This window comes from Zonotrichia albicollis, chromosome 4, assembly GCF_047830755.1.
Source record: "Zonotrichia albicollis isolate bZonAlb1 chromosome 4, bZonAlb1.hap1, whole genome shotgun sequence".
Classification (NCBI taxonomy): domain Eukaryota; kingdom Metazoa; phylum Chordata; class Aves; order Passeriformes; family Passerellidae; genus Zonotrichia; species Zonotrichia albicollis.
Genome location: NC_133822.1, coordinates 1468230 through 1482699, shown reverse-complemented (window position 1 = coordinate 1482699; position 14470 = coordinate 1468230). Strand labels below are relative to the sequence as shown.

At 55.8% G+C, this 14470-nt stretch overlaps 2 protein-coding genes across 2 annotated transcripts; both read right to left on the bottom strand.

Annotated features, from left to right (window-relative positions):
- Positions 1–945: 945 nt before the first annotated feature.
- LOC102067885 (carboxypeptidase A1) lies at positions 946–4647 on the bottom strand. Its single transcript, XM_005497249.3, is given in 11 exon segments — positions 946–1188; positions 1942–2026; positions 2209–2408; positions 2709–2799; positions 2996–3106; positions 3204–3305; positions 3387–3488; positions 3584–3685; positions 3766–3900; positions 4092–4173; positions 4356–4647. Coding segments are annotated over 11 exon segments (1323 nt in total). The 5' UTR covers positions 4481–4647; the 3' UTR covers positions 946–1000.
- A 370-nt stretch (positions 4648–5017) lies between these two features.
- Positions 5018–14183, bottom strand: LOC102068365 (carboxypeptidase A1). The gene is made up of 11 exons (XM_074540354.1): positions 13876–14183; positions 10487–10568; positions 9607–9741; positions 9363–9461; positions 6997–7098; positions 6621–6722; positions 6401–6511; positions 6124–6214; positions 5783–5982; positions 5455–5539; positions 5018–5383 (listed from the first exon to the last, which is right to left on the bottom strand). The coding sequence occupies exons 1-11, from the start codon at positions 13938–13940 to the stop codon at positions 5196–5198; spliced, it is 1260 nt and encodes a 419-aa protein (XP_074396455.1). The 5' UTR covers positions 13941–14183; the 3' UTR covers positions 5018–5195.
- Between the last annotated feature and the right edge of the window lie 287 nt (positions 14184–14470).

Genomic DNA, 14470 nt, shown 5'->3' with positions numbered 1-14470 from the left:
ATTTTTCCAGCTCCAAGATGAGCTCTTGGCAGTGTCATTGCATTGGCTGAAATCCTGATTTTGCTGTCCAGCTGTGGGAGACAGATCCAGAATCCCTGGCTGCTCTGTGCTGCATGAAAACCTCCTGGTGAAACTTGGATCAAACTGGCTTGAGTTGTTTGTGATCCTCCAAATCCCAGGAATCAAAGCAAGGACTGCATGTACTTTCCCACCATCTCCGTGGATTTGTGTGGATTTGGACTCCTGGTGTTGTTTGGAGCAGAGTCAAACTCCCTAGAGGCTGAGAGGTTTAATTGAATAAAAATGTAAATTACAGCATCTGTTTGGGTGATTTATTTGCAGCTTTGAGAGGAAGGCTGGCAGTGAGCAGGGGCTTGGCTCGCCCTTCCCTAGGGATTGCAGCAGGTGAGGAGGGGTCACACAGTCACAAAGGTTTGGCTGGGAAGGGACCCTAAAGCCCCTCCAGTTCCAACTCCTGGACCTGGGTGACAATTGGTGACAATTCCCACTGTCCCAGGGTGTTCCAAGCCCTGCCCAGCCTGGCCTTGGGCATTGCAGGGATCCAGGAACAGCCCCAGCTGCTCTGGCAATTCCAGCCCAGCCAGGAATTCTCAATTCCCAAGAGTCCCTGTGGCAGTGGGAGCCATTCCCTGGGTGCTGTCCCTCCATCCCTTGTCCCCAGTCCCTCTGCAGCTCTGCTGGAGCCCCAATAAATCCTGCTGGCCTCCAGAGCCCAATTCCCTTCCCATCCTCTGCCAGATCAAAGGCAAAGCCACCACCTTCCTTCCTTTTTGTTCCTGCTATTTTCATACCCTTTCAATCAATTCCTTTTCCAGGCCATGACCCAGCACACCCTGTTTGTGCTGGCACCAACCCCAGCTCTGAAAGACCTTTTCCACCCAGTTTGTGAAAAAGAGAAAACAACCACAAGCTTTTCTCATCCTTCTTTGCATTTATTAACTGGTTGCCTTCTCCCCTCTGTGCAGCTGCTGCTCCCAGCTCAGTACATGTTGTCCCTGGCGTGCTCCATGATGACCTTCAGCGCCAGCCAGGTCTCCTGGGCGGTGGGCACGATCTGCTTGGCGGGCAGCAGGAACCCGTAACGCCCCGTGTCCCTCAGCTCGAAGGTGAAGGAATATTTGATGCCCTGGTTGTAGGTCCAGTCCACGGTGGATCCACTGGCTCTGTCTGGGGGAGGAAAAAGGGAGGTGGGATTCAGAGCTTTGTGGTGTCTCTGGGAGCCTCTCAGGAGCTTTGGGTTGGCAGAGAGCACGGGACACTCTCTGTGCCCCAGGGGTACTGAGGGCAGCCAGGCTGGTCAGCTTTGGAGAGACACCAGAGACATGGGTGGAGGATAAAAGGCTGACCCTTAGCAGGGGTTACTCCAAGGTTTTATTCTGAAGGAGCCCCTACACCTCAGGGGGCTCCTGTTGAGAGCATGGGTGGAGGATAAAAGGCTGACCCTTAGCAGGGGTTACTCCAAGGTTTTATTCTGAAGGAGCCCCTACACCTCAGGGGGCTCCTGTTGAGAGCCCCAGGAGATGTGCCAAGGTTAGGGAGGTGGAAACCCAAAGTAGAGAACATTTCCTGACCAAGAAGTGACCCTGAGGGATGGACATTTAGGACAGCCTATGGGGCAAGGCTTGGGGGGCTGACCCCTGGCTGATCACTCAATGTCCTGAACTGAAACTTCTAGATGGAGGTGACTGAGTGACTGACAGAGAGCCAGGGTGAGGATTTGGGGGTGATCTCAACAAAAGGATTACACAGGTAAAGAGAGGGGGTTACAATCTGGGGTAAACCATATGGGAAAAATACAAAACCAAAACTATTACAAAGTATAGAAACACACTTCAACAGTGCAGGAATCCCATGGGATATTTGGCCAGGGTGAGGGATGGTTTTGGGATCTGGGGGTTTTGGGGCTGCCCCAGCACTTACAGATGGTGGTGATGATGCTGCCGTAGGTGAACTTGGTGCCATACAGGGAGGACAGAGCTGCCACGGCCTTGGCAGAAACCTCGTGCTGGCAATACAGGGAACAGGGAGAGATGAGCCACAGAAAGGAAAAACCTCTGGGTACAGCTTTTTCTGGGTGCAACAAAGCTCCTCCCAGCTTCCCAAGGGGTGCAGGACCGAGCTGGCTCCTCCTTGGAGCAGCAGAAGAGCTCCACCCCATGCCAGCCCCTCAAAGCACATGGGCCTCACCAGTTCCTGCTCATCTGGTGCCGGGGTCTCGGTGTAGCCGTAGGGGTAGAGCAGGAGCTGGGAGTAGCTGTGGATGGAGACGAAAGCCTTGATGTTGCCATGGCTCTTCACAAAGTCCACGATGGATTTCACCTCGGGCTCCGAGTTGGGGTAGGGTCCGTGGTACGTCTCGGAGCAGGAGCTTGAGCTGGCTCCGGCATCTGTGGACAAGAGGATGGTGAGAACACAACGGGAATTTGGGGGATTCCAAGCCCAAGAGGTTTTCCCACCCCCCAGCTCCTTGGTGGTGATCAAGGGATGCTCCTGGGGCATCTCCTCCTAGAGATTTAGATTTGTAGGGTGACTTTCACTTGTCGCTGGGGGGCATCAAAGCTCAAACCAGGAGAGCAAATCCCACCTCTTCCCCAGGGGACATCAATGGATCTTTGAGCCAGAAACAGCTTTGGAGCCCCCAGCTGGAGAGTGAAAAAGCTCCACAGGGGTAAGGGGGCAGCTCTGACCTCCAAAACCTGCGTCCCAGTTGCGGTTGGGGTCCACTCCGACACAGATGGCGCCCGCGTGCTTGGACCTGGTCTTGCGCCACATGCGGTTCTGGAAGGGCAGAGCCACCTCAGCTCAGCTGGTGCCCAGGGCTGGGGCTCCACAGCTCCTGGTGGGCCCCTTCCCATCCCATGGAAACGGGGGTGAGGAGGCTTTGCCCTCTCAGGGATGTGTAACCCCCCAGATCCCCCCCCAGCCCCATCCAGAGGAGCAGTAGGAACCAGGGAGAGGAGATCCAGGGCAGTACCGTGCTGTGGGTGTAGGCAAAGCCATCTGGGTTGGTGACAATCTCCAGGAGGATGTCCATGGTCTCCAGGATGGAGGCCACTCCTTCGTTATTCGCGTGATCCTCGACAATCTAGAGAGGAGGGAGGTTTGGGGCTCCCTGTTCTCCCTGTGGGGTCACCCACCTGGAGCCCCCAGCCCCTGAGGGCCCTGCTGGGGTGTGTCAGTACCTTCTTGGCAAACCAGACGCCGCTGGCCTGTGTCACCCACTCGCGGGAGTGGATGCCGGTGTCGATCCAGATGGCCGGGCGGTTCGTGCCCCCTGTGCTGAACTGGGACAGCAGAGAGGGGGAGTTGGCTTTGTCCCTGTCACCACTTTCCCCCCCTGTGCATCACGATCCCCACGTCCTCACCTTGAGCACGTAGAGGGGACGGTTCTCGGTGGAGCGGCCAATCTCCAGCTTGCTCACCAGGTTGGGGTTCTCGGCCACCAGCATGTCCATGAAGTTGTAGATCTGGGAATGAGAGATGTGGGGGTGACTCCCAACTTACCCCCTGCCCAAGAGCAAACTTTTTCCCCCAAAATGCCCCAAATCTTGTGCTTTCCCACCTCATCTATGGTGTGGTAGGCCTCGTAGTTGAAGGTGGCGGTGTCGACCGAGCGGTGGCGGCTGCTGCGGAGCATCTCCGCCTTCTCTTCATTCAGCAGGGCCTGTGGGACAGGGGTGGGGTGAGCCCCATTCCCACTGATGGGATCCCCCTGTCCCTCACCTCCCCTGCGGCCCTGCTGACCTGCACATCCTCGATCATGACGGAATAGGAGAGCCCAGAGGCCTCCAGGTGGACTTTGACGGCCTGCAGGCTGCGGAAGGGCACGCGGATGTCCACGGGCAGGCCGAGCTTGCGGGGCTCCAGCCAGAAATCCAGCTGGGTGGGGGAAAAGGACACGAGGGGTGAGATCCTGCCTCGGGATGCACCCCCAGCACCAGCCTGTCTTGCTTTTCACCGCTCGGTTCCCGTGATCCCACATCCAACCCCATCCTTGCTTTGCTTATGGGATGTGAAACGAAGGCCATGGGCTGGGGGGTGACCCCAAAATCCAGCCCCACAGCCAGTACCTGCAGATGCTCCAGGTCCTGCAGCTCCTGCACTTTCTGCAGCTCCTCATCGCTCTGGGGGACGACACGCAGCACCTGGTGCCTGTGGGGTCAGGGGTGCTGAGGGGTGTGCGACGAGCTCCGGCCCCGTTAATCCGACCTAACCCCAGCCATCCATCCCCCCATTCCAGGGATTTCCCCTGAGCCTTTTCCCTGTGCTCCCTCAGGGCTGAACCAACTCCTTCTGCCCCACACGGTGCCACCGTCCCCGTGCCAGCCCCTTACCCGAAGAAGGTCTCGGTGCAGGTGGCCGCTGCCACCAGGGCAGCCAGGAGCACGAGGAGCCTCATGGTCAGCAGGGACAGCCAGTCTCAGGTGCCAGCAGTGCCCTGGGCCCTCTTAAATCCCATGGGATGGTGGCTCCAGCCCGGCCCCTCCAGCTGTCCCTTTTCCCAGGGCCCTGGGAAGGCTCTGGCTGCCACCAGCCAAGGTCAGGCCCTGCTGGCCCCATCCAGACACTCCCAGTCCTGGCCAAACCTGTCCCAGCAACCAGCTGGGGCCCTGGTGAGTCCGGGAGGTGCCAAAATCCCACAGCCCACAGCGCCAGCTGAGGGGAGGGAAAGGATCAGTTTGGGTTGAGAATGCACAAAATGCAGATTTTCACTTGGGGCTTGGTGAGCTGCATGCATCCCTAAACCACAGCAATGGGGAAACTGGTTTAAAATTGGGCAGAGGGAAGTGGTGTAAAGCTTGGCCTAGGACAGAGGTCAGAGCAGGTGACAGTTGTCCCAGTAGCCAAAAATAAACAGCAAATACTCTGAGGGAACCCCATGTCCTTCCTTGTAGCTCCCTGGGAAAGGATGATGGAGCAAAGCTGCTCAAAACCCCACAAATTTGGGGTTGCTTGCCCAAAAAACCCCATCTCCTCCTCCCATGCTGGCTGTTGGCTCCAAGGGATGGGAACTTTGAGCCAAAGCCACGAGGGGAAAATCAACACCTGCAGGACTGAGAGTCCTTTTCCACCCTTTCTTTGGAGATTAGCATGAAAAATAATGAGTGTGCTTGAAACCACTGAATGTCCATGAGGGTTTATTGAGAGCAGGGAGCGCTGGGGGCGGTGCTGGGTCAGTATGGGTGCTCCAGGACGTGCACCATGATGTCCAGCAGCGCCGGCCACGTCTCGGTGGCAGTGGGGACGATCTGGGAGCTGGGCAGGAGGAACCCGTAGCGCCCCGAGTCCCTCAGCTCCAAGGTGAAGGAATATTTCACCCCGTTGTCGTAGGCCCAGTCGATGGTAGTGCCTCCTGCCATGTCTGCAGGGAGAGGAGCCCGGTGGGAGCCCGTTCCCCGGGGATTTGCTGCGGGGTGAGGGAGGGACACTCACAGATGGTGTTGGCGATGCTGCCGTAGGTGTATTTTGTCCCAAACACGGCGGCCAAGTCGCTCACGGCCTTCTTGGCCAGTTCATTCTGCAAAGGAACCACCAAAAGTGCTGGGATCTGGTGGATCACGGGGATCTAAAGCCCATCATTCCCCATCCCTTCTGCTCTAGGTTTTCCCAAAACCCCTTAATTTTTGATGTTTGAGGTCCAGCTCACAACCTCCCTCCTCCAGAACCCAGGTGCAGGGGTTCGATATTCAGGTTGCATCTAACGAGAGGAGCAGGGGAGCTCCTGGGGTGGTGCCAGCCCCACGTTTTGGGGCCATCTCACCATTTCCTGGTGGTCGGGCGCGGGCGCCCTCCTGTATCCGTAGGGGAAGAGCAGCATCTGGGAGTAGCTGTGGATGGAGATGACGGATTTGACGTTGCCGTGGGCGCGGATGAAATCCACGATGGCTCTCACTTCCCGCTCGGAGTGGGCGTGAGGGCCATGGTAGGTCTCGGAGCAGGGATTGCTGCTGGAGCCAGCACCTGGAGCAGGGGGAGGAGGAGATCCAGAGAGGATCCCTCAGGAAGGGTTTCCATCCCTGGGTTTCTCCGCTCTAGCAGAAAGTTTTGATGTTTTGAGGCTCAAGCAACGCCTGGTATGGGATCTGATGGCCAAGGTCTCACCTCCAAACCCAGCGTCCCAATTTCTGTTGGGATCCACTCCCACACAGCGGGATCCGGCGTTGATGGACCTGGTCTTGCGCCACAGGCGGTTCTAGGAGCGCACAGAGAGGACACAGGAACAGGGATGTGAGTCCCAGCCCTTGCCCAGGCATCTCCAGGGATCTCCACTCACCGCCCCACGTGGAGGAACATCCCTCCCCACCCAAAAACCATGGCTGGGAATCCATGCTGGGCACAGTGCTGGGACAAGATCCCCCCGTGGTGTCCCCGCACTCACGGAGCTGTGGGTGAAGGCAAAGCCATCAGGGTTGGTGACAATCTCCAGGAAGATGTCCATGCTGTCCAGGATGGCCGTGACAGAGGGGTCCTGCCCGTATTCCTTGGCGATCTGTGCGTGGAGAGGAGCAGGAGCTGCCCCGGTGCCCCTCAGAGATGAGGGGTGGGACAGATACAGGGTAAGAGTTGGGGTCCCACACCCCAGGTGGCCCCCAGGTGACCTTGTTGGCCGTCCAGATGCCGGTGGCCTGGGTGATCCATTCCCGCGCGTGGATGCCGGTGTCCAGCCAGATGGCCGGGCGGTTCGATCCCCCGGTGCTGAACTGTGCGGAACCACGGCATCCCTGAGGCTGGAAAACCCTCCAGGATCGTGGAATCCACCCTGGGCCCCATCCCCACCTTGTCCCCAGCCCAGAGCCCTGAGTGCCACCTCCAGGAGTTCCTGGGACACCCCCAGGGCTGGGCACCCCAAACCCCCCTGGGCATTCCCTGACCCCCTTTCCATGGGGGAAATTGCTGCTGTGCCCACCCTGAGCTCCCCTGGCACAGCCTCTCACCCTGAGGGCATTTTCAGGGCAAGGCTGCCCCAGGACCCACCTTCAGCACGTACAGGGGCCGCTGCTCGTAGCTCTGCCCCAGCTGGACCTTGCTGAGCAGCCTGGGGTGATCCTCCACCAGGACATCCATCCACTCGTAGATCTGCAAGGAGGAGCTGCTGGCTCACCACGCTCAGCCTGGCTCTCACCTTTTGCTTTTGGGATGCAGCAAGCTGAGCTTCCCTGGGGAGGATCTGGTGCTCCCTGGGGAGGATCTGGGACTCCCCTGGGGAGGATCTGGTGATTCCTGGGGATCTGGGACTCCCTGGAGATCTGGGACTCCCCTGGGGAGGATCTGGTGCTCCCTGGGGAGGATCTGGTGCTCCCTGGGGATCTGGGACTCCCCTGGGGAGGATCTGGTGCTCCCTGGGGAGGATCTGGTGCTCCCTGGGGAGGATCTGGTGCTCCCTGGGGATCTGGTGCTCCCTGGGGAGGATCTGGTGCTCCCTGGGGAGGATCTGGTGCTCCCTGGGGATCTGGTGCTCCCTGGGGACCTGGGACTCCCCTGGGGAGGATCTGGTGCTCCCTGGGGATCTGGGACTCCCCTGGGGAGGATCTGGTGCTCCCTGGGAAGGTTCTGGTGCTCCCTGGGGATCTGGGACTCCCCTGGGGAGGATCTGGTGCTCCCTGGGGAGGATCTGGTGCTCCCTGGGGAGGATCTGGTGCTCCCTGGGGAGGATCTGGGACTCCCCTGGGGAGGATCTGGTGCTCCCTGGGGAGGATCTGGTGCTCCCTGGGGAGGATCTGGTGCTCCCTGGGGATCTGGGACTCCCCTGGGGAGGATCTGGTGCTCCCTGGGGAGGATCTGGTGCTCCCTGGGGAGGATCTGGTGCTCCCTGGGGATCTGGGACTCCCCTGGGGAGGATCTGGTGCTCTTGGGGAGGATCTGGTGCTCCCTGGGGAAGATCTGGTGCTCCCTGGGGAGGATCTGGTGCTCCCTGGGGATCTGGTGCTCCCTGGGGAGGATCTGGTGCTCCTGGAGAGGATCTGGTGCTCTCTGGAGATCTGGTGCTCCCTGGGAAGGTTCTGGTGCTCCCTGGGGAGGATCTGGTGGTCCCTGGGGAGGATCTGGTGCTCCCTGGGGAGGATCTGGTGCTCCCTGGGGAGGATCTGGTGCTCCCTGGGGATCTGGGACTCCCCTGGGGAGGATCTGGTGCTCCCTGGGAAGGATCTGGTGCTCCCTGGGAGGGATCTGGTGCTCCCTGGGGAGGATCTGGTGCTCCCTGGAGAGGATCTGGTGCTCCCTGGGGATCTGGTGCTCCCTGGGGAGGATCTGGTGCTCCCTGGAGAGGATCTGGTGCTCCCTGGGGATCTGGTGCTCCCTGGGAAGGATCTGGTGCTCCCTGGGGATCTGAGACTCCCCTGGGGAGGATCTGGTGCTCCCTGAGGATCTGGTGCTCCCTGGGGATCTGGTGCTCCCTGGGGAGGATCTGGTGCTCCCTGGGGATCTGGTGCTCCCTGGGAAGGATCTGGTGCTCCCTGGGGATCTGGTGCTCCCTGGGGAGGATCTGGTGCTCCCTGGGGAGGATCTGGTGCTCCTGGGGAGGATCTGGTGCTCCCTGGGGATCTGGGACTCCCCTGGGGAGGATCTGGTGCTCCCTGGGGAGGATCTGGTGCTCCCTGGAGATCTGGGACTCCCCTGGGGAGGATCTGGTGCTCCCTGGGGATCTGGGACTCCCCTGGGGAGGATCTGGTGCTCCCTGGGGATCTGGAACTCCCCTGAGGAGGATCTGGTGCTCCCTGGGGAGGATCTGGTGCTCCCTGGGAAGGATCTGGTGCTCCCTGAGGATCTGGTGCTCCCTGGGGATCTGGGACTCCCCTGGGGAGGATCTGGTCCTCCCTGGGAGGGATCTGGTGCTCCCTGGGGATCTGGGACTCCCCTGGGAAGGATCTGGTGCTCCCTGGAGATCTGGGACTCCCCTGGGGAGGATCTGGTGCTCCCTGGGGAGGATCTGGTGCTCCCTGGGGATCTGGGACTCCCCTGGAGAAGATCTCCTGCTTCCCTGGAGAACATGGGGTGCCTGGGGCTCTGTGTGAGCAGGGAAAGGCACCTCCCAACATTTTTTGGAAAAGTAGGATGAATGGTGAGGGAAAAAGCTCTGAGACCCCCCCCCAACACCATCATAGCCCCCACCAGTCCCAAAGAACCCCCAAAGTGAAGCTTTGTCTTCCACAGGGTGGGAGGTTCCAGGAGTGGCCACGCTGGATGTGAAAGGTTTCCCGGTCTCCCATCTCAGCTGAAAGCTCCTCCAAGGAGGAGGAATCGTGTCCAGGGAGGTCTCACCTGTCACCAGGAACTCACCACGACCTTCACCACATGGATGTGACCCCAGCAGGACAAAGGCAGTGCTCTGCAGGGAAAGGTACCTCATCTATGGTGTGGTAGGAGGCGAAATCAAACATCCTGGAGCTTCTCTTCACCCTCCTAGACCTCCTCATGCTTTCCTTTTCTTCATCCAATAATTCCTGGTTAGGAGGCAAAAAAAAACCCCAAGATCAAAAAGGCTGGAAGGAGGTGGGGGTTGGATTTTTTTCCTTGATTTCCAACTTTTTGGACTTTCTCTCAGGGCTGAACTGCAGGAGCTCATCCTGTTCCTGTCACAGCCATTACCTGCACGTCCTCGATCATGATGCTGTAGGAAAAATTATGGAAATCCAGGAATTTTTTGACTCCTTGGAGGCTGGGGAAGGGCACCCGCAGGTCCACGGGGTGGCCAAGGCGGTTGGGGTGACGCCAAAAATCCACCTGGGAGGAAGAAGTTGGGCTGAAAGGGGAAACTTGGCCCCATCCTGTGCTGGTGCTCATCCACTGAGCTCCCCAGCACCTCCAGGGTCTCACAGGAATTTTCATGAAGGGTCTAAAAAGGTTTTTGGGCAAATTTTGGGCCACAGGTGGATGTCTGGGTAGGGATTTACAGCAATGTTCCAGCCCAAGTTGTTTGAGTGAGTATTTGTGGGATGTTCCCAGTTCGTACAAAAGAGGAGCTCTGAGCTCAGGGAGCCCCAGGTTAAATTCACATTTCTATGGTTCTATGTTGTAGTGTGTTGTTAAGTTTCTTGTGTTATTCTCCTGATTTATTTCTTAATGCTTGCATTGGAAGATGTATGGAGAACACATTTCCTTCTCTTCCCTTGTGGTTGTATAGAATACTGCAATATTCTCTTCCCAATCATATTTTTTCCAGGTTTCGGGCTACTCTGTTTAGCTGTTGTGCATACAGAAACCTTTGTGTGCTTCAGATCATACTTGCCACTCTTCTCTGAACTGTTTCCAGTATTTACTTCAGTCTTTTTAAAACCTGAGATGCTCTAAGATTCTTTATAAGTTATCTTGCTGAAGACCATCAGGAATCAAACAGAGTCTATGCATCTTTGATGTCTGACAGTTCTAAATTACACAGCTCCAAAACGGGGAGGGAAAAGGGTGGGATGGAGCCCTGGATTCACCAGGGGCTGTGACCAGGGGCTGCTCAGGAGCCCTCAGAGCTCACCTGCAGCTCCTCCTGCTCGCCCAGCACCCCGAGCAGGGTGATGTGCTCCTCCTTCCTGGCCGTGACACGCAGCACCTGGTCCCTGCAGGGAGGCACAGGGCTCACAGGGAGGGACTCTGCCCTGGGGAAGCTCCACACCAGCTCAGAGGGTTGGAAAATTCATCAGTGGTTGGTGTTGAGAGAAAAAAAAATGCAGGTTCAGAGCAGCCATGATGGGGAAAAAAGCAAGTGCTGGGGGTCTGGGATGATCTCCAGGCTTGTTTGATCAGCTCCCCAGATGCTGGGGAATCTCTCCCATGGATATGTTCTGTATCTGTGGATGTGTTCCCTAGCAGAGGTCCCAGTCCAGCCTGGCTGGGCTTCCCAAGGACAGGCACAGCCCCTGGAGAGGAGGAAATGTTCTGTGGGACCGAGGTTTTCTCATCTCGGATCAATCCTCCACCTCCAACCTCTCCTGCTGGGCAGTGCCTAAAGCTGCTCCCAAAATGGCACCAAATTCCTTCACCTTTCCCCTTTCATCCTCTTAACTCCCATTTATCAGTTTAACCACCTCGCCAGGGTGATAACAATTTCCATTCTGTGCCTGGGAGACTCAGGCAGGCAATAAATCCTTGTGATTTTTCCCAAATCAGGGAGCAGCCCTGACATTCCCTGCACAGGCTTGGCTCCCAGCCTGCAGGAGAGTGATGGGATCCTGGATGGATCCCTCAACCCCAGCAGGGAGGAAGGTGGGTCAGGCACACCACAGAACATCCTGAGCTGGAAGGGGCCCACAGGGATCAAATCCAACCACAGGCTCTGCCCAGACACCCCAGCAATCCCCCCCTGTCCTTGAGAGCGTTGTCCAAGCGCTCCTGGAGCTCTGGCAGCCTTGGGAATGTGCCCATTCCCTGGGGAGCCTGGGCAGTGCCAGCACCCTCCTCCGGATCAGGAACCTTTCCTGCTATCCAACCTGAACCCCCTGGCACAGCTCCAGCTGTCCCTGGGTGATGAGAGCCCCAGCTCCAGTGGCCGTCCAGCTGCTGGGATGTCCTGGGGCGACTTTTTAATGGGTAAATTTTCCCTACTCTGAACACAGAATTCTCACTTTATCTACCAATTAGTTCTCTTTGCCAGTCCATTCATTCAGACCTTCCTGGAAGCCCCATTCTCAGCCTCATTCCTGCCCTGGTGCTGTTCTTATCTGCAGGAGCTGCAACACCGGGGTGTTATCCTGGAAAAGAGCTGCCCTCCCTCCCCAGGGCCCTCTCCAGCCACATCTTGTTCTTTCCCATGGTGTGTTATTCCCAGTTATCCTTGGTTATTCCCATAAATCCTTGGTTATTCCCAGTTATCCTTGGCTGTTATCCCCATAAATCCTTGGTTATTCCCATAAATCCTTGGCTGTTATTCCCAGCAATCCTTGGTTATTCCCAGTTATCCTTGGCTGTTATTTCCAGCAATCCTTGGCTGTTATTCCAAACAATCCTTGGCTGTTTTTCCCATAAATCCTTGGCTGTTATCCCCATAAATCCTTGGTTATTCCCAGCAATCCTTGGTTATTCCCAGTTATCCTTGGCTGTTATCCCCATAAATCCTTGATTATTCCCAGCAATCCTTGGTTATTCCCAGCAATCCTTGCCTGTTTGTCCCATAAATCCTTGGTTATTCCCAGCAATCTTTGGCTGTTTTTCCCATAAATCCTTGGCTGTTATTCCCATAAATCCTTGGTTATTCCCAGCAATCGTTGGCTGTTTTCCCCATAAATCCTTGGCTGTTATTCCCAGCAATCCTTAGTTACTCCCAGTTATCCTTGGCTGTTATTCCCAGCAATCTTTGGCTGTTTTTCCCATAAATCCTTGGCTGTTATTCCCAGCAATCCTTAGTTATTCCCAGCTATCCTTGGCTGTTATTCCCAGCAATCTTTGGCTGTTTTTCCCATAAATCCTTGGCTGTTATTCCCAGCAATCTTTGGTTATTCCCAGTTATCCTTGGCTGTTATTCCCAGCAATCCTTAGTTATTCCCAGCAATCTTTGGCTGTTATTCCTAGCAATCCTTGGTTATTCCCAGCAATCCTTGGTTATTCCCAGTTATCCTTGGCTGTTATTCCCAGCAATCCTTGGCTGTTATTCCCATAAATCCTTGGTTATTCCCAGCAATCCTTGGCTGTTATTCCCATAAATCCTTGGTTATTCCCAGCAATCTTTGGCTGTTATTCCCATAAATCCTTGGCTGTTATTCCCAGCAATCTTTGGTTATTCCCAGTTATCCTTGGCTGTTATTCCAAACAATCCTTGGTTATTCCCAGCAATCCTTGGCTGTTATTCCCAGCAATCCCTGGCTGTTATTCCCAGCAATCCTTGGCTGTTATTCCCAGCAATCTTTGGCTGTTATTCCCAGTTATCCTTGGCTGTTATTCCAAACAATCCTTGGTTATTCCCAGCAATCCTTGGCTGTTTGTCCCATAAATCATTGGCTGTTATTCCCAGCAATCCTTGGTTATTCCCAGCAATCCTTGGCTGTTCCCAGCAATCCTTGGCTGTTATTCCCATAAATCCTTGGCTGTTATTCCCAGCAATCCTTGGTTATTCCCAGCAATCCTTGGCTGTTATCCCCATAAATCCTTGGCTGTTATCCCCATAAATCCTTGGTTATTCCCAGCAATCCTTGGTTATTCCCAGCAATCTTTGGCTGTTTTTCCCATAAATCCTTGGCTGTTATTCCCAGCAATCCTTGGTTATTCCCAGTTATCCTTGGCTGTTATTCCCAGCAATCTTTGGTTATTCCCAGTTATCCTTGGCTGTTATTCCCAGCAATCCTTGGCTGTTTTTCCCATAAATCCTTGGCTGTTTTTCCCATAAATCCTTGGTTATTCCCAGCAATCCTTGGTTATTCCCATAAATCCTTGGCTGTTATTCCCAGCAATCCTTGGTTATTCCCAGTTATCCTTGGCTGTTTTTCCCAGTTATCCTTGGCTGTTATTCCAAACAATCCTTGGTTATTCCCAGCAATCCTTGGCTGTTTTTCCCATAAATCCTTGGCTGTTATTCCCAGCAATCTTTGGCTGTTATTCCCAGCAATCTTTGGTTTTTATTCCCACAGTCCTTGGATGGCTCCACAGCCATCATCTTTGAGCCCTCCACATCATCCCCTGATCCTCTGGGATTCCACACCCTGGCAAAGCTCGGAGCGACGCCCTCAGGCTTCAGCATTCCCCAATTCCTACCTGCTCCAAACCTCCCTCCAACCCTGGGCTGAACCCAAACCTTTCCCAGCTGGCAAAACCCCTGCTGGATTTCCATCCTTTGGGATGTCACCCTCCAGGCCGACCCTGAGGGACCCTGGTGGGGATGGACCATCCCCATCCCAGCCATGGTGTCCCACCACCCCCTGCCCCAGCAGGACTCACCCCACGAAGAGCTGCTCAGTGCTGCTGACCCCCAGGAGGGCCAGGAAGACCAGGAGGGTCTCCATGGTGGGTGGGAGAGCAGAGCAGAGCCCCCAGGAAGGACAGAACGCCCTCGGTGTCGGGGTCCCTCCCGGAGCTCCTCACCGGGGCCGCATCCGCCGCCCCCGCGGCGTCGGCAGCGACAAACAGAGCAGGCAGGAAGGGCTCCAGAGCCCAAATGTTTGCTTTATTTGGCAAAGTCAACACAAGAGCAGCCAAATTAGGGAGGATCTGATAACGTCTCCCTCGGTGAGTGGGTCCTGGATGAGTGTCCCCGAGCTGCCGTGGGCACGGGCGGCTCCCAACCCACGGGCGTGGGACGGTGGGGATGGCGTGGTCACAGGAGCCCCAAAACCACAAGGAAACACCTCTTTGTTTCCATGGATTTCTTCATTACACATTGCTATGAGTAAGTCAATCATAATTATGATTAGTAATGCATGTGTAATGACAAGCTACTACAAAGTTGCTTGCAGAAAAAACAAACATTTAAAGGTAGATTTATTTATGATTAATTAGTTCATGCTTACATGTATATAGATATAGATACAGATGT

Excerpts from the sequence above, each read along its gene's own strand:
- LOC102068365 (XM_074540354.1), bottom strand. The coding sequence starts at position 13,940 with ATGGAGACCCTCCTGGTCTTCCTGGCCCTCCTGGGGGTCAGCAGCACT. Across the intron at positions 6,512-6,620 it reads GCATCTGGACGGCCAACAAG|ATCGCCAAGGAATACGGGCA; the intron begins GTCACCTGGGGG and ends CTCCACGCACAG. Across the intron at positions 6,215-6,400 it reads TTGCCTTCACCCACAGCTCC|AACCGCCTGTGGCGCAAGAC; the intron begins GTGAGTGCGGGG and ends GTGCGCTCCTAG.